Source organism: Nicotiana tabacum, chromosome 16, assembly GCF_000715075.1.
Source record: "Nicotiana tabacum cultivar K326 chromosome 16, ASM71507v2, whole genome shotgun sequence".
NCBI classification, from domain to species: Eukaryota; Viridiplantae; Streptophyta; class Magnoliopsida; order Solanales; family Solanaceae; genus Nicotiana; species Nicotiana tabacum.
This window is the reverse complement of record NC_134095.1, coordinates 34,021,376-34,045,680: the sequence shown is the minus strand read 5'-3', so window position 1 is coordinate 34,045,680 and position 24,305 is coordinate 34,021,376. Positions and strand designations below refer to the sequence as shown.

General features: G+C 34.1%; 3 protein-coding genes and 1 non-coding gene across 6 annotated transcripts; 2 read left to right on the top strand and 2 right to left on the bottom strand.

Moving 5' to 3' along the window:
• The first annotated feature begins 328 nt into the window (after positions 1-328).
• LOC107818344 (uncharacterized) lies at positions 329-3,451 on the top strand. 2 transcript variants are annotated; one of them, XM_016644343.2, is made up of 2 exons: positions 329-552; positions 1,688-3,451. In XM_016644343.2, exon 2 carries the CDS (start codon positions 1,746-1,748, stop codon positions 3,282-3,284), a length of 1,539 nt encoding a protein of 512 aa, XP_016499829.1. In that variant the 5' UTR covers positions 329-552; positions 1,688-1,745; the 3' UTR covers positions 3,285-3,451. The 2 variants fall into 2 exon arrangements, with proteins under 2 accessions (XP_016499829.1, XP_016499828.1); XM_016644342.2 differs by having other exon boundaries at positions 348-552; positions 1,706-3,451.
• Positions 3,452-3,966: 515 nt separating this feature from the next.
• LOC107818343 (uncharacterized) lies at positions 3,967-10,426 on the bottom strand. 2 transcript variants are annotated; one of them, XM_016644341.2, is made up of 6 exons: positions 10,271-10,426; positions 9,951-10,141; positions 9,511-9,588; positions 9,272-9,347; positions 4,466-4,539; positions 3,967-4,366 (listed from the first exon to the last, which is right to left on the bottom strand). In XM_016644341.2, the coding sequence occupies exons 2-6, from the start codon at positions 10,080-10,082 to the stop codon at positions 4,295-4,297; spliced, it is 432 nt and encodes a 143-aa protein (XP_016499827.1). In that variant the 5' UTR covers positions 10,083-10,141; positions 10,271-10,426; the 3' UTR covers positions 3,967-4,294. The 2 variants fall into 2 exon arrangements, with proteins under 2 accessions (XP_016499827.1, XP_016499826.1); XM_016644340.2 differs by having other exon boundaries at positions 9,951-10,183; positions 10,271-10,410.
• Positions 10,427-20,144: 9,718 nt separating this feature from the next.
• Positions 20,145-20,301, bottom strand: LOC142171294 (U1 spliceosomal RNA). The gene has a single exon (XR_012700869.1). It is a non-coding gene; the product is annotated as a U1 spliceosomal RNA (small nuclear RNA).
• A 3,167-nt stretch (positions 20,302-23,468) lies between these two features.
• Positions 23,469-23,951, top strand: LOC107821211 (uncharacterized). The gene has a single exon (XM_016647633.1). It carries the CDS (start codon positions 23,469-23,471, stop codon positions 23,949-23,951), a length of 483 nt encoding a protein of 160 aa, XP_016503119.1.
• Positions 23,952-24,305: the final 354 nt, after the last annotated feature.

The window sequence follows — 24,305 nt, the reverse complement described above, 5'->3', positions numbered from 1 at the left end:
TAGAGCACCATAATTTAGAGCTATATAAAAAATTATAGCCAAAATAATTAATTTCAAATTATGTATTTTTATAACTTTTTAGATGTTTTGATTATTTATTTCAATTGTATTTTCAGGTCAAACTCAAAAAAAGATTAACTAAAACTTTATTATTTTTGATCAAATAAAAAAATTTAGCCTAAATAATGTAGTTCTATTCAAGTTTTATTATAAATTGTATTCGAAAAAAATTACTAAAAAAGTAACATACTTAAAAAGGTAAAAATATATTTTATTTTTTAAAAAAATACAACATATACAGAAAAATACGCGCGTGTCAGGTGAGTGCACCCACACAATTTGCTGTATCAGCGTCCAAATTTTGTATGTGAACAAAATCACATCCCCTACCGCGTCTTCTCCATCTCTGCAAAAGTTGGCCACTTTATATCTTAATTAACCGCCTGAATCCAATTTAAGCTTACCCTTTTCTTAATTTTTCTTGAATATGGGCGAAAAATAGGATCTTGGATGCAGTCAATCAGTTCTCTGAGCTCATTCATTCATCTACTGGTAAACAATTTAGCTATCTCCTATTTTTTTTAGTGATATCTCTTATTTCACACTAATTATGTTGCCATTTATTGGAAAATCTTTCAGCAGTTTTTGTTTCGTTCGTTCCTTCACACTATATTTGTTTGTTGGACTTGGTTGCTACTCTTGATATTCTACGAATTGTTTGACTTGATTTTGATTGTGGAGTCAGGATTGTAGTGTGAAACAAAAAAATGTCTTTCTTTAGGGAATGGCTGGTGATTTAATCTGAATAGTATATGGTCTAGTTGAATTATGCAACACTTGAATGTAAATGTCTTATGCCATTCGATGTTAAAGATTCATTCAAAGCAAGATATGGGAAATGTTCGCGTTCTTGAGGAGTGTTTAGGTATATTTTTTAAGCATTTGATGTGAAAAACTTCTAGCAACTGGCAATTGTAGTTCTTTATAAGGCATTCGAAAGAAAACACATGCTCGTAATTACCTTTTTTCACCCCTATATTTGGGTTGTTAGCATTTTGAAAGACAAATTTTTACTTGGGTATCTTACTTCCGCCAGATGGTTAGTTCCAGAGGCGGAGTCAAGATTTGAAGTGTATGGGTTCTGAATTTGCCACGGAACCTGCTGCTCGTCTTAGTTACTGTTTTCGCCTAATACAAATATAGTGTTTAAGCAAATGTGACTGGGTTGGTTCCAAACCCGTACCTAATAGGCTCGCTTCGCCTCTGGTTAGTTCGTACCTGTCATCTTAACTGGTGTAAATTCATTTCTGAGAAAGAGCAATGTTTAACTCATCTGACTTACTCTATGTCCCATACGATTAACAACTATTTGACTACTACAAATATTTAAGGGGAAACTTGGCATTTGATTGGAAGGGGGAAAATCGAGTTGTCTTTCCGCTTGAAAATTAAATGATATTTGTATTACCGGAATTAAGGGGGCCGGTGTATCTATCAATGAGAAACGGGGTATATTCAAGATTTCATCCTATTCTGAGGGATAGATTTTAATCTTTTCTTTGTTTCCTTTTTCTCTTAACAAATCATTTCCTGCTTGAAGATCATTGATTATCTACTAGAGTAACTTCCTTCTCATGTCTGATGAGAGTTCGGATGCGGCATAACTTTTTCTCCTCTACGCTGACAGCCGCATATAACTCTTCAGGTAGAATTTGAGCCACAGGTCTAGGAGTTTCTTAACTTGGATGAAAGTTATTGGGCACAGGAGATGCAGTCTCTGCTCTTCATCTAGGTTATTCTCATCTTCAGTTCAATGGATTTCTCCTTTGCATTACCAGAGCAGGAGTTCCCCGAGGCAAGATGCTGCTATCGAAATAGATGGCACTACTGTAGAAGAAGTTCCAAGAAAACGCAAGTATATATCTCATGAAGCCGCAGTCAGCTTGATAAAACAAGAGAAAGATGCAAAACGTGCCCTGGAGATTTTTAACAAGGTTTCTGATCAGAAGGGTTTCAATCACAATAACTCCACCTATGCTGTTCTTCTCCATAAACTTGCTCTTTGCAAGAAATTTGAAACAGTCGATGTTGTTATTCATCAGATGAAATATGAAACTTGTAAGTTCCATGAAGGTATATTCATTAACCTCATGAAACATTACTCCAAATCCTCTCTCCATGAAAAGGTTCTGGAGATGTTTGACGCAATCTTGCCTATCGTTCGGGAAAAGCCGTCCCTCAATGCCATTAGCACGTGTCTGAATCTCCTGATTGAAGCAAAACAGATTGATCTGGCCAGGGAGTTTCTCTTAAATGTGCAGAAGCATCTAGATTTGAAGCCGAATACATGCATTTTCAATATCTTGGTCAAGTATCATTGCAGAAAAGGGGATGTTGAAGCTGCATTTGTAGTAGTAGAAGAGATGAGAAAGTCCATAGTTTCTTATCCTAACTTGATTACTTATAGCACCCTTATGGATGGCCTATGCCGATGTGGAAGGCTTCAAGAAGCAATCGACTTGTTTGAGAAAATGCTTGCTGAAGATCAAATTCCGCCAGATGCATTGACTTACAATATCTTAATAAATGCATTTTCTCGTGCAGGAAAGGTGGATAGAGCTACAAATATAATAGATTTTATGAAGAAAAATGGATGCCAACCAAATATAGTTAATTACACAGCTTTGATGAATGGATTTTGTAAGGAGGGGAGAGGGGAAGATGCCAAAGAGGTATTTCATGAGATGAAAAGAGTAGGCCTAACGCCTGATATCGTTGGCTATACAACATTGATAAATTCCTTCTGTAGGGCTGGTAAAGTTGATGAAGGCATTGAGTTACTTGAAGAAATGAAGGATAAAGGATGCAAAGCTGATGACGTGACAATAAAAGTTATACTTGGAGGATTGTGCAGAGCCTCTAGATCAAGTGAAGCTTTCGATATGCTTGAAAGGTTACCTTATGATGGTATACGCCTAAGTAAGGAAAGTTATAGGATTGTGTTAAATTTCTTGTGTAAAGAAGGCGAGCTAGAAAAGGCAATGGAGTTGTTAGGTCTGATGTTGGCTAGAGGATTCGTGCCTCATTTTGCTACGTCAAATGAATTGATAGTTCAACAATGTGAAGCTGGAAAGGCAGCCGATGCAGCTATGGCATTGTTTGGGCTGTTAGAAATGGGGTTTAAGCCAGAACCTCAGACATGGAGTTTATTGATTGATGTGATTTGCAGGGAGAGAAAGTTATTGCCTGCATTTCAATTACTTGATGAGTTGGTTCTGCAATAGTTAAATATATGTACTGTGACTGTAGGCTTTTTCTTTTCTTGTCGATGGCTTTTAGAAAGAAGATATTTGAACCATCATTAGCTTGCAGTAGACATCAACATATGTTCATTAGAAGTTTAATCTGTATCTCCTTATAAGACACAAAGGAATGGAAACTTGCGAGGATAGCAGATTCACTTGCCCTACTGCTATATGCATTTTACCACCTTAACGTTTTGCCCCTTTGAATGAATTGCGACTTGTACAACCTAGAAATTGCTACTTTGACTTTGTGATGCAGCAAATCAGCCTATCGATACGTGATTTTTTTGTCCAGAAAAGGCCACAGCTTGCATTTGAATGAGTTGAGGGACCATGCAAGAAATCAAACTTTCCAGGAAGAGCTACAACTTGCTTTTGAATACGTTTTTAAGTTAAAAGATTATTTAGTTCATGTGTGAACCAACGGTCAATGCAGTAACCACCCAGTATGGGGACAGAAAGAACTGTCATTGTGCTCCGTTGAGGTCCAACATGTTTGAAAAGATACTTCCTAATTCCAACTGTTGAAATTTTACTATTGCTTGCTCTGATAAAGCAAACGTTTTGCCCAGATTGAACAAATTTGAGTTTTTAATTAGATATATGTCTCTAGATATCGTCCTTCTGCATGTGTGGCTACAAACTCTAAGGAGAAAGCACATAAAAAGGGCATGCACTTCCCACAATTCATTATAAACCATGAATTGAGACAAAATCCATTGATACTCTAGTAAGAAAATCTACCAAAATAAGAGGTCACCAATTCTTTAGTCGATACAAGAAGATTTCATATAGACAGCCCTCTAACTGAGGTTGGTCACTTGGCACTTAGCAGTGATGTCGGCTTCTCTATACATGCACAAAAGATAGTACACTAGCCTAATTGATGTAAACTACAGATCCAACTGTGCATCCCAGCTCCTGTAATAATGTGAAGGTGCCAGTAGGATCACACGATATACTACAACGGGAAGGTGCATATCTTGGCTTTACCATATTGAATGCTTCATGCCAAGACCGTTACACGTTAAAATAAGACCCTTGTAGCGATTGAGGTATTCCTGCAATCAAGATGGACAAATGCCAGAGCAATATTAATAATCAAGACATGGTTAAGTACTTAAAACTAACCAGAAAGAAACAATCAGGAGGACACTCACAACAATGTTGTAATCATAGGCTCGTAGCATCCCTTTCTTGTCGTATTCTTGACGTTTCACAGGATCAATCAGAACTGTTTAAAGACAATTGGAAAGTTAAAATATAGGGAAACACGACAAATGATAAGATTAATCAGAAATAGACACAGTAAAAGGTTAAAGTAAGAGCAGGTTAAAAAATCTTAAGAGATAAATGTTGGTGACCTGGTCATTACAGTTTGTATAATCACGTTGTCCAACTAAGATAGTTCAATACTGTCAACCATATTGCACAATGCTTGCATGAACTATGTATCATGAAGTAAGTCAATGGCATTACACAGTATGAATACATAGCTATTACACAATTTGGGTAACTTTAAATAAGTCATTGATGTTTCAATGATAAAGAATGGGTTCCTACTGTCAAACGCCCTACCCCTTAAATTTTCCTTTTCTTTTCTTTTCTTTTTTTGAAAAGATAACATATCTATTACTAATTAAATCATCAGCACAAAAATTGTGCTGGGAGCCAAAATGTACATCATGTAGAACTTAGGCAAAAACCAAAAGCGTAACATCCTTGTTCTTCTCACAAGGAGCCTAAGACTTCTATGATTGAATCATGGTCATCAATATATTCTAATTTACACCAATAACTAAAAAGAAGAGTACAATTCATTTTAATCTTCTGTGTAGAGCTGCTTGTATCTTCAAAGCATCTTGCATTCCTCTCCTTCCATATTGTCCACCAAATAGCTGCTGGGACAATTTTCCATCTGTCTTTGTTAGAGGAATTTCCCCCTGTATTCCAACTTTCCAGAAGTTCAAAGGTTCTTTTGAAAGTCATTGATGTCAGGACAACACTCCAAAAGCTAGAAGGGCTGTAAGTATACCTATATGATTTCGAGTTAGGTTCAAAATCATGAATTATCATAATAACTTTTAAGCTTCCGGAATCTTGACTAGTATAAGGGTCTCTGATCTTAGTTGATAATTGCAGAATATGGGAAATGCAGAAGCTGTCAATATTTCTTCCAGTCAGTTTCATGTATTTTTACTTTTGCGGCATTTTACTAGCCTTACAAAATTCTGATTGTAGACTCATTGCACCCTATTATTTTAGGTATATCGATTAGTTTTTCTGCCTTGTGGGAATACACAGGTACATTGTTGTTGTTGATGATGATTAGGTTTTCTGCATTTTTCTAAGCCTTCGGAAGCTTCTCTACAGGAAACCTGTGATAAACTGATACCGCCTTCAAGCTAATGTTTGCCCTCTTTCTCCCATTCACTCACAAACCACAACAGATAGCATTACCTCCATCTTTCTGTTTAAAGACGGTTCTGAATTACTAGTATCGTTCAGTGATTAAAAAAGCGCTCGCTTCATCGCTTTAAGCGAGAAGCGAAGCGAGGCGGGCAGGTCAGCGCTTCAGGTCTGTGAAGCGACTCTGGTACGAAAAAGCGACCGCTTCTCTGTAAAAAGCGAGAAGCGGTGAAGCGAGAAGAAGCGAGAGAAGCGACCGCTTCTTTGTTCAAATTAACCCAAGCCCTATTTTATTAACCCAAGCCCTATTGTAAACCGTAAACACTGTCTGGAGTCCAGAAACAGCAGCGAGACTAGGTTTTTTTTCAACAAGAGCAGCGATTTCTTCTTCTCTTCTTCATCAACTTCAGATTTCTGAAATTATCTCAAGTTCCAAGGTTTGTTCTTCTTCTTCTTCAACATCACAGGTATGTTCTGCTTCTTCTACTTTTGATTTTCAGTCTTCTTCTTCTTCTTCTTCTTTTTCTTTTTCTTTCTAAACGTCCAAAAAGCGTCGAAATGCTGGCGAGTTTTTTTTTAACCTTCGGTTCTTTCTCAGAAAATTTTTGCCCAATTTTTTCAGTTTCTGCCCCCAATTTCTGCCCAATTTAATAATGATAGTGGAATACAAGAATTTGACAATCTTGTAGAAGAATAGGATGCTCATTTTGTGCTTTAATTGATGCTACTCTTTAGTTTTTTAATTGAAGTATTGAACATTTGCTTACAATTACATGTGTTGTCTATGCAGTATTTATTTAATTTTTTTTTACATTCCGCTTCACTTAAAAAAAGCGAGCGCTTCGCTTCTCGCTTCTCACTTCTCGTGAAATGGGGGTTATCGCTTTTCCTCGCTTTACGTTCTTCACAACACTGGTATCGTTCACCTTCCACTAAAGAGGACATATATTCCTGCTATTTTACCTCACACAATAAGGGATTATCGCAACTGTTCAGCTTGTTAAGTTGTGCACAGAATCTCTTATGTAAATATGAACTTCAAAGCATCAGTGGATCATCTCATTATGTCGCTAATCATTTTTCATTGGATTGTTTCTTCCCCATAACTACTGGATGAACAAAATAGACAACTTCAGAAAATATAGACACCACTTGCAAGAAAGCCCAAGCTGCCAGTCCTTATTGGGGAAGTTAGCTTGAATTTAAATTTCTCATTTACACATTCACTAAGAAGATCATGATGAGGGTCATCTTCTGATATATTTGGAGTTCGTCTAACAATTGGAGTCTCAATTTTTTGAACTTGTAAATTCCTAAATCACACCACCTACACGAAAAGCACAGCCAAGTCCAACCCCCCGATATAGGTGGAGGTTATTGACACCTACCCTAAAAAGAGTCAATCCTCAGCATACTAATTAACAGAAGGATGGAGTCAAAGATTTCATATAATTAACCCCAACTGGTTTGGAACTGAGTGCAGTTAATATTGTAAATTCTCAAAACAAGGCCAATGGGAAAGCTAAATCTTGAAGCATAAAATGACCAGTATTTGCATCAGATTCAAATCTCATTTGCACTCTTGATCAATTCCAGAACCTTCAGAATTACTCCATGAGAATAAGCTCAAATTTTCCTTGTTCACTATTCTAAGCTTTCACGATTAGTTGGAAAATGCACACACAAGAGTGGAAAACTGATGTTCGTCATCGGATTACAGGAACATTCAAGAATCCCTTAGTTAACTTTTTTTTTTAAATCCCTTAGTTTAACTTAAGCACAAAATTGTGTCTTTCCAGAAAATAACCATTTACCTGACAAACAAATCCATGAAATCGGAGACTGAGGAGACCGCCTGTGATTTTTTATTATTCTACTTTTTTAACATAACTGAGTTTCAAATATATAAGGATTTCCCTGTAGGGGGTACCTGTAATGTGTGGGCACACTAGGATGGATAAGATTAGGAATGAGGATATTCGGGAGAGGGTGGGTGTGGCTCCCTTGGATGACAAGATGCGGGAAGCGAGGCTTAGATGGTTCGGGCACGTGTGGAGGAGGAGCCTAGATGCTCCGGTTAGGAGGTGTGAACAGTTGGCTCTGGCAAGTACGAGAAGAGGCAGAAGGCGGCCTAAAAAGTATTGGGGCGAGGTGATCAGGCAGGACATGGCGTGGCTTCAAATTTCCGAGGACATGACCCTTGATAGGAAGGTGTGGATATCGAGCATTAGGGTTGTAGGTTAGGGGGTAGTCGAGCGTTTCTCCTCGTGCCGGCTAGTCTGATAGTGTTTTGTCTAGGACTGCTACCGATTTTTGTTGTGTTTCACATTTTTGCTGTCTTTCACATTTTGGCCTTTCCATTTATTTGATGTCTTTTACCATGCTGATACTATTTTTCTGGTTTCTGTTGTTGTTACGGATCTATTATTTCTGAGTCGAGGGTCTCCCGGAAACAACCTCTCTATCCCTCCGGGGTAGGGGTAAGGTCTGCGTACACTCTACCCTCCCCAAACCGCACTAGTGGGATTCTACTGGGTCGTCGTCGTTGTTATTGTTAAAACCTGTAACGTGGCCGAAACAATATGAAATTTGGCATATGTGCAGTACATGTGTTAGTTTCACTCAAGACAAAACACTTGCCATCATAATTCAATAAAGCCATGTATGGCATGATTTTGTCAGCCTGGCCATTCAACTCAAAAATAACTGAGATGAGTGTATATGCACACCTAACTCTTGAAGCTTACATGTACAATGATATTCCCGGCACCCAGAAAGTTGACTTTTGTTTAAATAAGGAATAGTCAAAAAGCACCAGATTGAGTGCAGGTTACAAAGATATTCATAGTTAGACATGTATTTGCAATGAGACAACACTTTGCTACCTTCTCACTCCATTAATATCGTTACACTGCCTATTATGTCCCTGCACCAGTTGCACCGGGCTTTCATTTTGGTTAATATAAGTAGGAGCAGTTGTGTTTATAAGGTTTCCACCATAATATTAGTGTGCTAGTACATCACAATTGTTGAGAAGTGAATTCTATGACTCATTTTCTTAGAAATCAAACTCAAAGAATGTCCCATGCCTCCTACAAAATACACTCAATTCGCATGGAAAATTCTCTATCCTACTCTTTTGTACAAATTTTTTTATCTTAGGAATCATGGACCTGAATCCTCTTCTGCAGGCTTAGCCAAAATACATGCTACGGAGTATATGTTTTTTCTTAAAATGGAGGCAACTAAGTCGCACAAGTGGAATATCAGTTATCCACACCCATTCCTCATGGGATAACCAGCCATAACTTTTAATTCTTGCCTGAGTGTAGATAGGAAATAAGTATTTGATTCTCAATCTATTCATTCAAACATGTTGCTTCCAGTAATACATTATTAGACAAACAAACTCAAGGAAAACACAGACATGAACTAAATATTGTCTAATTGCAGGCTGAGAAGTCCATATCAAATCAACTTTGATTTGTAAAAGGCATAACAAAAAGCCTGTTAAACGCAAAATAAATGAGTAAAGCTTAAATGTGAAAAAAACTAACCTTGGTAAGCCTCATTTATTTCCTGAAACTTTGAAGTAGCACTATCCTGATCTTTTTGCTTATCCGGATGCCATTTCTGTCCCCAAAACGAAAATCGTAAAATAGATGCCAAGACTAAGAAAATGAGAGATGCACACTACATAGATCAGATACAATGAAATGTTTAACACTCACAAAGCGGGAACATCATAAAACATGTACAAAGGCATTGGTTATAAATGGAAAGATTAAAAACTAACCAAAGCAAGACGGATATAATTGGATCGAATGACCTCCTCTGTCGCATCATAATCCACTTCCAGTATTCTATAGTAATCCTACAACACATTCAAGAAATGCAAAACCCACAAGTCAAGATTGCAACTTGACACAACATTCCAGAACATAAAACCAAAATCTACTTCCAGTATCTCACAATAATCCTACATACAAATTCAAGAAATGTAAACCCCACCAGTAAAATTAAAAACTTGGCACAAAAATTTCCAGAAAATAAAACCAAAATCCACCACCAGCATCCTATAATAATCCTACACACACTGACACACATTCACGAAATGCAAACCCCACCAATCAAAATTACAAACTCGAGACAAAATAAAATACAAAATCCGCAGATAAGCCTTGGACAAGAAGCAGAGACATTAAAGAATTAAAACACATGAGATTATGCGAATACCTTAGGCATAGACAAAACAGACAAGAAATCAAATTTAAGATAAGAATCCTCCTCTTCTTGCTGCTGCTGATGCTGATGCTGTTCTTCCTCGTATTCATGTCGGAAATCATTGCCCCACTCATCCCACATCATCTTTTCTTCTCAAAAAGCGTTTCAGCTCAAGAAAAATAGGCAAACCATAAAGGATTTATCTGTGAGCCGCCAGCCAAGAAAACCGACGGAAAATATTTTAGCTGAAAAAGCCCGGAAATATAATAAAAATCTGATCTTTTTATTTTTATTTTTTCAGTTTACAGAAAATAAAATGCAGCTCTAGATACCCGCTAAGATGATGAAATTGTGAGATCCGAAGGGCCAAGAGACAATCCCCACAAATAGAGGCAGATTTTTTCTTTTAAAACAAAATTGATTTTGAAGAAAATAAGGATAATTGGACGAGTAATTAGGGGTTAGGTTGATACCTCTTTGTGTTTTTAAGTATTTTTGAAAGGGTAAATTTTTTTAATTCTTTTTTTTTTTTTTTGCTTTTTTCGAGAGATTGATGTGTTAACAGGAATGTGCTTTTTGGTTAGGACACTTGGCTTCTTGGTTTGCGTTATTTGTCTCACCGCATTATCAAAGGCGACCAATTTTGGGCTTAGCTCTTAGTATTCCTCTTTTTTGGTTAAGTGATCCAAAAGCATACATTTTGGAGAAAATAATTGATCAGCATTAAGATGTTTAAATTAAGTTATTTTGGTTATTTTAGAGAACCACATAAATATGTTTTTTCAATAGAGTTGACAATGCAATATATAAACAATTACGCAATTATTCGAGGATTTAATATTTTTTCTAATTGTGAAACCATAGATTGGTGGAGAGTTGACTAAACACGAATTATCCCGTAAGTTTCATGCAATAAAATGTTAGTACGAATAATTAGGGACGGAGCCAGGATTTAAAACTTATAAGTTCAATATTGTAATTCTTTTAAGTTATTGAGTTCTAAATTAATAATTTGTACATAATCCAATAGTCTTTTAAGACAAATACAATATTTGAACAAATATTATTAGGTTCAATCGAACCCGTATCCAAAGGAAATTCTTTCTTGTCTTTCCTTTTGAGAGAGTGATTTATTGTCCGAATAAAATTTATGTCAATAAGCTGGTAATTGGTATTGCAGTTGAAATAGAATCACAAGTTGGTCTTGTTACTGGGACTATTACAAACTAGAACAATTTGAATGGTTGCACAATACATCCAAATCAGGTGGCCCATAAATCATAATGCAAAATGGGAGAGCTGAGATTGTGAGATTGAAGCAAATAATCATCAATGACAAGTGACTGCATTGCCGTGGAGGTCAATTGGAAGAGAAGGGGATTGATTGCACATCTCCCTTTTGCGGGCTGCAACTTGTCGATGGATTGCGTATAGGTGTTCATAACACGCAGCGGAAGACAATAACAATCCTAGGCAGATCTTTTTGTGTTTAAAATTTATTTACATGTCAAAAATCGGATTTAAGACGTATCTGGTGAAGAGAGTCTCGTTTAAAAATTTCTTCGATAGTACAAAGACTCTATGCGTATCCACACCGAGACCGATCCTTGCTATCAACTCTTTGATCAACGAAACCCACGAACAAATTGAACGAAAAACTTGTGCTGAAATTTTTCTCAAAAATCTCAACTCAAAGATAGAAGAACAAGAAACACTTTCTTGTAATTGTATTTTCTCTCTTGGCTTTGTATTACACCCTCACTTTCACAACGGCAAATTTTCCCCATCACCCTTTATATAGCATCACCTATAAACTCTTTTCCTATTTGGTTGAGGTAATGATTTACTTAGAGTAAATTTATTCCAAAAATAAACTTTGTATAATTTTTCCGCAAAAATTCGAATCCCATTCAAATGAGTTTTGCCGAACAGTCACGTGATTGTTCCAACTCAAAAATTGAAATCAGTTGTTTCTATATTTATAAAATATTAATCCCATTCCAAATGGGATTAATTGCACGTGGATTAATTGCACGTGAATTAATCCAATTCCAAATTGGAATTACTTACCAAGCCATTTATTCATATTATATTTTATATACATCTTATACAAAATAAATATTAATTATATATATATATATATTTCAACCAAGAGATATAATTCAATCTTTATTCCAAATAGAAAATTTCAATTTGTTCACAATATTAATTATATCCTTTGTGCTAGCAAAAAATATAACAATATTTCATTTGGACTAATAACTTTATTTATTTGACTAATTAAATTCTCTAATTTAATTGTCAAATAATAAATTAATTAATCCTTAGCAAAGATCAGAACACTCGTTAGTGTGCGACCCCATAGGTTCAATACTAAGCCGGTAGTAGATTGATCGCATCAATATACTAATTAAGGGTGGCGTCTAGCAACACTCCTTAACGACCGGATAACATGAAGTATACAATTTTCTCTCAAGAACCAGTAGAAGAATAATTTAGTAATTCCTTCTGTCCTTATAGCTCTGGGTCACCCTAGAATATGGTTCAACTGTCAAATCCTAATAGGCGACAAACTATGTATTCATGTCAAATATAATCGACCATTGAATGACCTAAGAAACTCTTTCTTCTTTCATTCAATTGCCCTGGCCAAGGTCTTAATTTGGTCGTTTATAATTCATGACAACATGGAGCTTAAACTCATTACCAAGAGTTGACAGATTCCATCTTGATCAATCACTAATTCTACAAGTATTCAATCGTGCCCAATATCCTTTCAACTATCGCCCTAGGGTCATAGGTGTCTAGTATCAAAGCACAACAAATAACTTGTCAATTACTATGACGATCTCATGTCAAAGAAAATTCTTACATCACATTCTTCAACAGAATATCTTATTGACAGTTTATGGTAATTCTAACCATTAGGAATTATCCAATGAGTCGGTTCAATGATCATATCTCTATATGCATCATCTATCTATGTGATTTAGTTAATAAGATCAACTAATCTTTATCCCATAAAGACGATCACATAAATATTGATCTAACCGGATTACTAATGTCCAAATTAATAATCCTACGATCAAGAACAAATTTAGATTAAATTGTAAGAGACTTTGCTCTCATTATCATGATCTCTATCACGATGACAAGTCTCAAAATTTAATCAAGGACCTTATCAAATTAATCAAACAATTAATAATAACTATGATAAAAGAGTGCCATATATTTTTATATCGAATAACGTTCACAAAAATATGTTCAAATCATCAAATATGAGATTGGATCTAGGGCATATCTACTATATCCCTAACAATCTCCCACTTGCACTAGAGCCAATCACTCTTGTACTTCATTCCCAATTTTCACTTTTGCTTGTCAAACTCCTTTGCACCAAGAGCTTTAGTGAATGGGTATGGAGCATTTTCCTTTCCATCAATCTTTTGAATCTAGACGTCTCCATGTTCAATGATCTCTCTTATCAAGTGATACCTTCGCATAACATGTTTGGACTTTTGGTGTGATCTTGGTTCTTTTGCTTGAGCAATGGCTCCAGTATTGTCACACAACAGTGGAACCGCACCTTCTATTGAAGGAACCACACCAAGTTCAGCTAAGAACTTTTTCATCCATACAGCTTCACTAGCTACTATATATTCTACTTCAGTCACTGAATCAGCTATTGTAGCTTGTTTGGAACTTTTCCAACTCACTGCACCACCATTTAAGGTGAATACATAACCAGAAATAGATTTGCTATCATCTCTATCTGAAGAGAAACTTGCACAGTATAACATTCAAGTTTTAATTCAGAATCTCCATAAATGAGGAATTGGTCTTTAGTCCTTCTTAAGTACTTAAGAATGGTCTTCACCACCTTCCAATGTTCCTCACCAAGATTTGCCTGATATCAGCTAGTCACTCCAAGTGCATAAGCCATATCAGGATGTGTACATGTCATGATATGCATGATAGCTCCTATTGCACTTAGCGTATGGGATCCTACTCATGCGTTCTCTCTGTTCAGGTATTTTAGGACAATCCTCCCTACTTAGAGTAATTCCAGTGCCTATCGGTAGATAGCCTATTTTGGAATTATCCATGTTATACCTTTTCAAAATGGTATCAATGTACAAAGACTGGGAAAGTCCAAGCAACTTCCTCGATCTATCTCTATAGATCTTTATTCCTAATATATAAGTTGCTTCTCCCAAGTCTTTCATGGAGAACTATTTAGATAGCCAAATTTTGGTATTTTGCAATGCCAATATATAATTCCCTATGAGCAATATATCATCAACATACAATACTAAGAATATAATTATGTTCCCACTAACCTTTTTGTACACAGAAGGTTCTTCGCCACATATAACAAAATTGAACTTTTCAATTGTTTTGTTAAAGCGAATATTCCAACTTCAAGATGCTTGTTGTAGTCCATAAATGGATCTTTGTAGCTTGCAAATATTATTATGATCATGCGGAGATGTGAAACTTTCAGGTTGTGTCATGTACACATCCTCTTCTAGCTCACCATTAAGGAAACTGTTTTCACATCCATTTGTTATATTTCATTGTCAGAACATTGTGTCACCTCTTCATAGGTCTCAGGGTCATCATCATTATGATCAACCTCATTTGATACAACATCTTGTACCATTAGATTTAATCTAGTTGGAACATGGTGTTCTCTTGTAGACCTTCTAAGAGGTTCTTGTACAACTTGTTCACCTTGTGCTGGATTTTGTTGTTGTTTAATTTGGTTTGGAACGGGTTCGTTAACCTGTTCTTGAACTACGTTTAGTTCTTGAACTTCAACCATTGAAGATGACAACTTCCTTGTCAACTTCAAAACATCCAATAAAGATTCTTCAACTTGGGTCTCATGATCTTTACATTGCCTTGATTCATTAGTATCTTGAATTTCATCAAGTTCTATTTCTCCATTATAATTTCCTTCTAAAAGAAATTCCCTTTCCAAAAAGGTTGCTCCTCTGGCCACAAACACTTTATGGTCAGAAGGGTGATAGAAATAATATCCCATTGTTTCCTTGGGATACCCAATGAACCTACACTTATCAGATCTTGAGTCAAGATTATCATACTGTAGTCTCATAACATAAGCTGGACAACCCCAAACTTTGATATATTTAAGGTTAGGCTTACATCCTTTCCATATCTCATATGGTATTGTAGAGACTGACTTAGTGGAAACTTTATTAAGTAAGTATGTTGCTGCTTTCAAAGCATATCCCCATAAATTTATTGGAAGATTAGTGAACCCTATCATAGATCTCACCATATCAATTAAGGTTCGATTTCTCCTTTCATACACACCATTGTGTTGTGGTGTCCACTGTGAGAGAATCCCATTCTTTTTGAGATATCTGGTAAAATCTTTACTAAAATATTCTCCACTTCTATCACACCTTAGTACTTTGATACTTTTACCAGTCTGCTTCTCAACTTCACTACGGAACCTTTTGAACATTTCAAAAGATTCAGACTTGTGTTTCATAAGATACACAAATCTATATCTTGACATATCATCAGTGAAGGTGATGAAGTAAGAATATCCACCTCTAGCTTGAATTTTTATGGGCCCACAAACATCTGTATGAATTAGTCCCAATAATTCAGAAGCTATTTCTCCACTTACAGTAAATGGAGATTTGGTCATTTTTCCTTTGAGACAAGATTCACAAGTTGGATATGATTCAAAATCATACTTGTCAAGGTATCCTTCCTTGTACAACTTGTTAATTTTTTTTCTCCAATATGACCAAGCCTACAATGCCAAAGGTATGTATGATTTACATGATCATCTCTTTTCCTCTTAAGACTTGAAACATGCATAATCGAATTAGCATTCACATTAGGTAAGACATAAACATCATGTTGGAGATAGTCATTCACATATAAATTATCACCATAATTAGAGCAAATACCATTGCCTATAATAATGCGAAAAACATGTTTGTCTAGCATAAAAGCTGAAATTATGTTCGAAACAAATTTAGGAACGTAATAACAATCATCCAACATAAGTACTTTGCCAGGCATTATTAAAGAAATTGATCCTACAGCTACGACCACAACTTTTGCACCATTTTCAACTTGTAGATTAACTTCTCCTTTCTTTAGCCTACTACTTATCTTGAACCCTTGCAACATATTACAGATGTTATAACCACTGCCAGTATCTAATACCTACAGTGGAGAATTAATAGTAGCTAAAGAAACCTTGAAAACATTTTTCATTAATGTCTCACCTTGTTTCTTGTCCTTTAGAGTTGCAAGATACTCCTTGCAGTTTCTCTTCCAATGCCATTTCTTCTTATAGTAAAAACATTCAGCATCATATACTGACTGCAAGATCAAATCTTCAGAAAGCTCTTTACCAAGCTTGTACCCCAACTTCTCATGTTCTTCGGTAAGAACAATCATATGATTGACAAGGGGTCCAACTGAAGAGTTTTCAATGTCCAACTATGTATCAACCATTTTCTTAAGATATTCAATGATTGCAGTCGGATCCATATTCTGATGTTTTCACTGGAGTTCAGAACTCATAGAAGCGAGAATGATGTGTTTAATAACAAGGCATTCTTCCAAGTGTTTCTGATAAACCTTGGTTCCTTGAGCATCATTCTCTGGTGGGATTAGCTTTGCAGGCTTATCGATCACATCAATGAGCTTTTCATGCATGAGAACAATTCTCAAATTTCTATACCAGTCATCAAAGTTTGGTCCTACCAACTTGTTGGTCTCAAATATTTTATGCAGTGATATAATAGACATATTGAGAATTCTAAAATATAGAAAATAAAAGGCAATAATATAAGAACATACTTGCATATATCATAAAAATATGGGCTTTTATCTAAATGATATTTTCACTAATTATTTTAAACTATTTACCCTCATTATAGTTTACGAAATCTTTATTTCTGTTAGTGGAGTAAAGGAATCCTTTAACAATATGTATGAGCCCCTTGGAAGTCAAGTCGTTTCTCACATATATTTTAAAGGTAGGTACTCTTATCAATTGTATCCCCATACAATTTTCTTAAATAGCTCTATGTCAAATAGTCCCCTGGTAGTCAGGTCGATCCTATTGGCATAGTTGAATTCAACCATCATGATATCAAAGAACTTATTAAATTTTATACTCCCCCGGGTGGTCCAGGCGTCTAGTGTAAAATTGAATAATTCTTTCAATCCATACATCTAATGCAATAAATAATTCTAACATATTCTCGAACTATAAGTCTCCTGGTAGTCAGACCGCTCCTTATAAACAAGAAATAAGTAAAATTATTTACCTTGATGGATAGCTCTATAATAAAATATCTTATATTTTATTATTTAAGAACTCAAAGTTTAGTAAGAGAGAATTATTACTAAAACAATTTTTAATAACATAAAGATCAAATCTTTTATAGCATGTGAATTTAGTTCAAGTTGTCTACATGCTTAGTCCTAAATTGATTTACATCACATGTAATAAATAATTCAAAATTATGTAATGACCAAGTACGTGACATAAAAACAAAATTCAACATTCTTCTAACATGTTTAATCTATATATCACATATATCACAAAAAACTAATTCATACCAGAATATCATTATTAATTAACATCTCATGAACTAATAACAATTAAAAATAACAATAGAATCATGTAACCTATTATAGATTCCCATCGTATCTAATACAAAATTTCAAATTCAAGTTATGAACTATCTTAATAGTTAAATGAATACATATTTTATCCACAATAAAATAATATCAGCATTCAAACGATTTGACTATTGCGCAAGACACATGTATTATGGTTTGAACTCTTCAAATATAATATTAAAATATTTCGTAAATAAATTTTAGATACAATAAACCACGACTCTAATACCACTGATGGATTGCGTATAGGTGTTCGTAACACGCAGCGGAAGACAATAACAATCCTAGGCAGATCTTTCGTGTTTAAAAATTATTTACATGTCAAAGATCGGATCTAAGACGTACCTAGTGAAGAGAGTCATTTAAAAATTTCTTCGATAGTACGAAAACTCTATGCGTATCCACACCGAGACTGATCCTTGCTATCAACTCTTTGATCAACGAAACCCGCGAAAAAATTGAACGAAAAACTTGTGCTGAAATTTTTCTCAAAAATCTCAACTCAAAGATAAAAGAACAAGAAACAATTTCTTGTAATTGTATTTTCTCTCTTGGCTTTGTATTACACTCTCACTTTCACAAAGTATTTTTTTTTTAAGAAAAATTATTCGGCAAATTTTCTCCATCACCCTTTATATAGCATCACCTATAAACTTTTTTCCTATTTGGTTGAGGTAATGATTTACTTAGGGTAAGTTTATTCCAAAAATAAACTTTCTATAGTTTTTCCACAAAAATTCGAATCCCGTTCAAATGGGTTTTGCCGAACAGTCACGTGATTGTTCCAACTCAAAATTTGAATAAAATATTAATCCCATTCCAAATGGGATTAATTGCACGTGGATTAATTGCACGTGAATTAATCCAATTCCAAATTGGAATTACTTACCAAGCCATTTATTCATATTATATTTTATATACATCTTATACAAAATAAATATTAATTATATATATATATATTTCAACCAAGAGATATAATTCAATTTTTATTCCAAATAGAAAATTTCAATTTGTTCACAATATTAATTATATCCTTTGTGCTAGCAAAAAATATAACAATATTTTATTTGGACTAATAACTTTATTTATTTGACTAATTAAATTCTCTAATTTAATTGTCAAATAATAAATTAATTAATCCTTAGCAAAGATCAGAACACTCGTTAGTGTGCGACCCCATAGGTTCAATACTAAGCCGGTAGTAGATTGATCGCATCAATATACTAATTAAGGGTGGCGTCTAGCAACACTCCTTAACGACCGGATAACATGAAGTATACAATTTACTCTCAAGAACCAGTAGAAGAATAATATAGTAATTCCTTATGTCCTTATAGCTCTGGGTCACCCTAGAATATGGTTCAACTGTCAAATCCTAATAGGCGACCAACTATGTGTTCATGTCAAATATAATCGACCATTGAATGACCTAAGAAACTCTTTTCTTCTTTCATTCAATTGCCCTGGCCAAGGTCTTAATTTGGTCGTTTATAATTCATGACAACATGGAGCTTAAACTCATTACCAAGAGTTGACAGATTCCATCTTGATCAATCACTAATTCTACAAGTATTCAATCGTGCCCAATATCCTTTCAACTATTGTCCTAGGGCCATAGGTGTCTAGTATCAAAGCACAACAAATAACTTGTCAATTACTATGACGATCTCAGGTCAAAGGAAATTCTTACATCACATTCTTCAGCAGAATATCCTATTGACAGATTATGGTAATTCTAACCATTAGGAATTATCCAATGAGTCGGTTCAATGATCATATCTCTATATGCATCATCTATCCATGTGATTTAGTTAATGAAATCAACTAATCTTTATCCCAAAAAGACGATCACATAAATATTGATCTAACCGGATTACTAATGTCTAAATTAATAATCCTACGATCAAGAACAAATTTACATTAAATTGTAAGAGACTTTGCTCTCATTATCATGATCTCTATCACGATGACAAATCTTAAAATTTAATCAAGGACCTTATCAAATTAATCAAACAATTAATAATAACTATGATAAAAAATGCCATATATTTTTATATCGAATAACGTTCACAAAAATATGTCCAAATTATCAAATATGAGATTGGATTTAGGGCATATCTATTATATCCCTACCACTTGCGACTCTATTACCTTTTCATCCATCGAAGGCTACCTACTATGCAGAGGTGGATCTAGAGTGTTGGTACAAAACTCAATTGAATATTATTCATTTATAATATTGATTATTAATATATACGTAAAGATTTTTGTAAAGTATTATAAATATTAAGTTTTATACCTAACTTTATTTAAAAATTATAACTTTAAAGTTTAAACCCTAAATTCGTCTTTACAATTAATTGAACAACTTGAAAATATAGAACTTCTTATAGTGCCAAACCTCACAACTTTCGTATTAAGGAACAAAATTGATATATTGGTAGAGAGAAATCAAAGTACACTAGGACATCATCAAAATAACAACTAAATAATGGATCTTTCTTATATTTTATTTTATTTAGGGGCCACGCGAATGCAGGTGCCCGCTGTCACAATTATGATGTACGCTTGACTATTGGGGCCGACCTTAGGTGGGCGCCCTCCGAAGTGCAATGGAGGTCACCAACCTAGGCCATGGGCCTTTTTGATCGCCCATTGACCCTGTCCAAGTAAAGAGATTTTTACTTTTCTATACTACGTATGAAACTTTATTATCCTCCCTAATTAAGTTTTAATTTTATTATATGATCATATACAGTTTACCAATTATATACAAATAAGTTTTAAATGAGTATCCCTTTATATTAGAAATTGAATAAAGAATATCAGTTATTTTCCCATTCCTTTATACCTGCCCCTCTCTCTCTCTCCATCTCTCTCTATCTTTATCTCTCTCTCACTGTCTCTTTCTTCGTCTTTCTATCTCTCCTTCTCTGTTTTTTTCCCAACTTTTCTTCCTTTGATGTTCTCTGTTTTTTATGCTTTCTTATTGTATAGAGTTTTAATGGAATTCATCAATGAATTTCAATCGTTTTACTATATAGTTTTAACTTAGCAATTTTTATTTCATGTTGCACCATTGATGTTCGAATTAAAATTTCAATCAGTAAATTTTGAAGATGTTTGATTCTCCACCATTGACAGACGTTAAAAAATTTCGAAGCTTTGAATTCAAATTTGGGTTTTCAATAACTATTATTTGTTTGGATTGGGTGTTGTTGCAAATAATTAAGAATATTCTTTGGAGTTTATATCTCAATTTTGAGGGTGTTTGGTGAAGATTAGACTTGATTTTTGACGAATTTCAGATTGAAAATCGAAGAAGAAAAAGAACACATGACATACAATATACTTACGAAATTATATTAAAGTTGTATTATAGTTGTATTATTTTGTAGTTATATATTTTTTTATTTGAATGTTGTATGAAAGTTGAAAAATAGTTGTATAATGTATGAATCGTTGTAAGAAAATTGTATTTAAGCTATAAATACTATCTTTTTTGCATAAAGTTGTTGATATGTATCAAAATTGTATTAAGAGAGGAAGTTTTGATTGGAATTTTAGAGAGGAAAAAGAACACACCACATATGAAATATATACAAATCGGATACAAAAGACATAATATATAAAATTTGTATGAAAATCGTATTTAAGTTTTATGATGTTGTAGATGTATTTAACTGGGTAAAATAATGTATGAAAATTATAGATAAGTTGTAAATATGTTATGTACTATATAATTAATAATGTATGAAAGTTATAGATAAGTTGTAAATATATTGTGTACTATCTAATTAGTTGTATAAAATTTATTTTTAGTTTATATATTTTTGTAAATGTATCAAATTTATACGAAATTTATTTTTTAATTTGTAGATGTGTCAAATTTGTACGAAAACGAGCACCTTGTTAATACTCCTGCTTAAAAATACTAGTTAAAAGTCCTAATACTTAAAAATAATCAGCTACTGTCACCCTAATTAATTAATAGTAATAAAAAGAATTAATTGAGAGATTAAGCTTTCTTTCTCTTGGCCATCGTTGCCATCTCTATGTTGTAGGAATTAAAGCGATTTGTTGGGCGAATGTTGGACAAGAATGAATTTGCTATTCAAAACCTAGAGGCTTTCAATCTCTCTTGTATTTGTATATATGGTAAGTTTTTTTTGTTAACCTTTTACGCTTATAAAAAGAGGAGATGAGAGAAAATAAGAAAAAGATATAACTAAATTCTTTAATTTAAGACACTAATAATGTATAGTATATGGAGAGAGGTAACAGAAAATAGGGAAGGAGAAGAGGAGAGAAAAAAGATAAAAGGGTAATTTAATCTTCCTAATTTAAGGCATTAATAATGGATTGTATATAAATGGTAAGCAAACCATATCTTAGGCCGTAATTTCCAAAAATGGGACAATTTTGATAATAAGGTTTTATATAGTGTATAGAAAAGAAAAAAAACCTTAAAAATAATGGATTGAAATGCTATAATTACAACTCCAATTCAAGATCATACACACAATCCCAAATAAACTTCAAGCATATATAGTGGTAAACTCGAGGCTGTGAAATGCGTGGAGTTTAATCTACTGCCCCAGTGCCTAAGAGTAAGAGGCATGATATTTGTGCCTTAAAGATGCAAGTTATATTATAATGAATCATATAACTTAAAGATGCATGATATTTGTTGGTGTATGAGCCGAACGAATCAAACAACAGTGATGAAGAATATCCAAGGAACCCGACCCACATCATTGGACTACCACTACCACAAAATAGGTACAATACCTCCAAAATCAGCCAACGAGTATCAACTTCTTGTTTTACACTACATTTAATACAATCACGTACCCTTTATACAACTCACTAAATACAAAATAAAATATCAACCAACAATGACCATCACAATATACAAAAATAATATCAACCAACAATGACCATCAAATATTCAGATCTTGTTATGATAAATATCACATTATGGTGGATGTCTACTCTTCTTCCATGATCTTCATCTCAAATGCTTAATGACATATTCAATGACATATTTTGTATGTTCAATGACATATTCCATGACATATTTTCTTCACTTTTTATGCCTATATAAAGGCCTTGTAATAGATAGGAAAATACACACAATTGAAGAAGAAATAAGAATCTCTCTTCCTCTCTTTCTCTCTATATCTCTTAGTTTGTTTTTGCTTGTTCTATATTGTTATTTTGGGTTATATTTATAACACGCTATCAGCACGAGGCTCTACCATCTCAAGAAGATCTTTGAGAAAATTAAGGTATAATTTTTCTCAAATTTGTATTTTTTAAATTATGTCTGATATTATGAAAAGAAAGTTCTTTGCCCTTGAAATTTCGGGAAAGAATTATATGACATGGGTATTTGATGCTGAAATCCATTTAGATGCAATGGGTCTTGGAGACGCCATTAAAGATAAAGATAAAACATCTACCCAAGACTGTGCTAATGCCTTGATTTTCTTGCGTCATCACCTTGATGAAGGGTTGAAAATTGAATATCTCACAGTGAAAAATCCACTTGTTTTGTGGAATAGTTTAAAGGAAAGATATGACAACTTAAAGTTGGTCACTCTTCCACAAGCACGATATGATTGGGCTCATCTTAGGCTCCAAGACTTTAAGTCTGTTTCTGAATATAATTCTTCTATGTTTAGAATTACTTCTAAATTGAAACTTTGTGGAGATAATATCAGTGACTATGATATGCTTGAAAAAACGTTTACAACGTTTCATGCCTCCAATATGGTCTTGCAACAGCAGTACCGAGAGAAAGGCTTCACAAAGTACTCTTAGTTGATTTCTCTTCTACTTATGGCTGAACGAAACAATGAATTGCTTATGAGAAATCACGAAAATCGACCCACTGGGTCTACACCATTGCCTAAAGAGGATGAGGTGTATTCTCATTATGCTAATCGTGGAAAAAGTTGTGGTCATATTCGTGGCCGTGGTCGTGGCCATATCTTAGGAAGAAAATTTCCTGGTGTTAATCATCCTCCACCGAAAAATAATTTCCAAAAATGGAAAGGGAAAGATGAGAAGCGAAACGCAGAGGGTTCAGAAACTAAATGCTATCGTTGCGGTGGAAAAGGGCATTGGGCAAAAATTTGTCGCATACCAAAACATTTGGTTGAGCTTTATCAAGCATCTCTGAAGAATAAAGACCCTGAAGCCAATCTTGTCTATGACAATGAATTTGACATCACTCACTTGGATGTGGCAAATTTTTTTGAGCACCCTGATGAAAAAATAAACCACTTGATCGGTGATGGATCTGTGGTTAGAGATAATTGAGCAATTTAATTTTTATGCTTTCCTACTCGTAGTATGTAATGAATAAATATCTCGTAATTTTTATTACACTTTATAATTCGTCTTATGTAGTTCTTAAGAATATTTTTATTTCCGAAATTTTATAAATTTCACAAACAAGGAGTAATATCCTATTAATTAGTATTCTAGTCTCAGTGATCTTTTAACAATTTTAACTTTTCTTTACGTTGCTTTAATTCTCTTTAAGAAAAGGTTTACAAGCACTCTGGAACAACTTTTGTTACTTCACCCTCAAATTTTTTTTATGAGTATGTTCTTTTCTTACACATAAATTATTTTTCATACAATGTGTAGGAAATGTATTAGTCATATGTG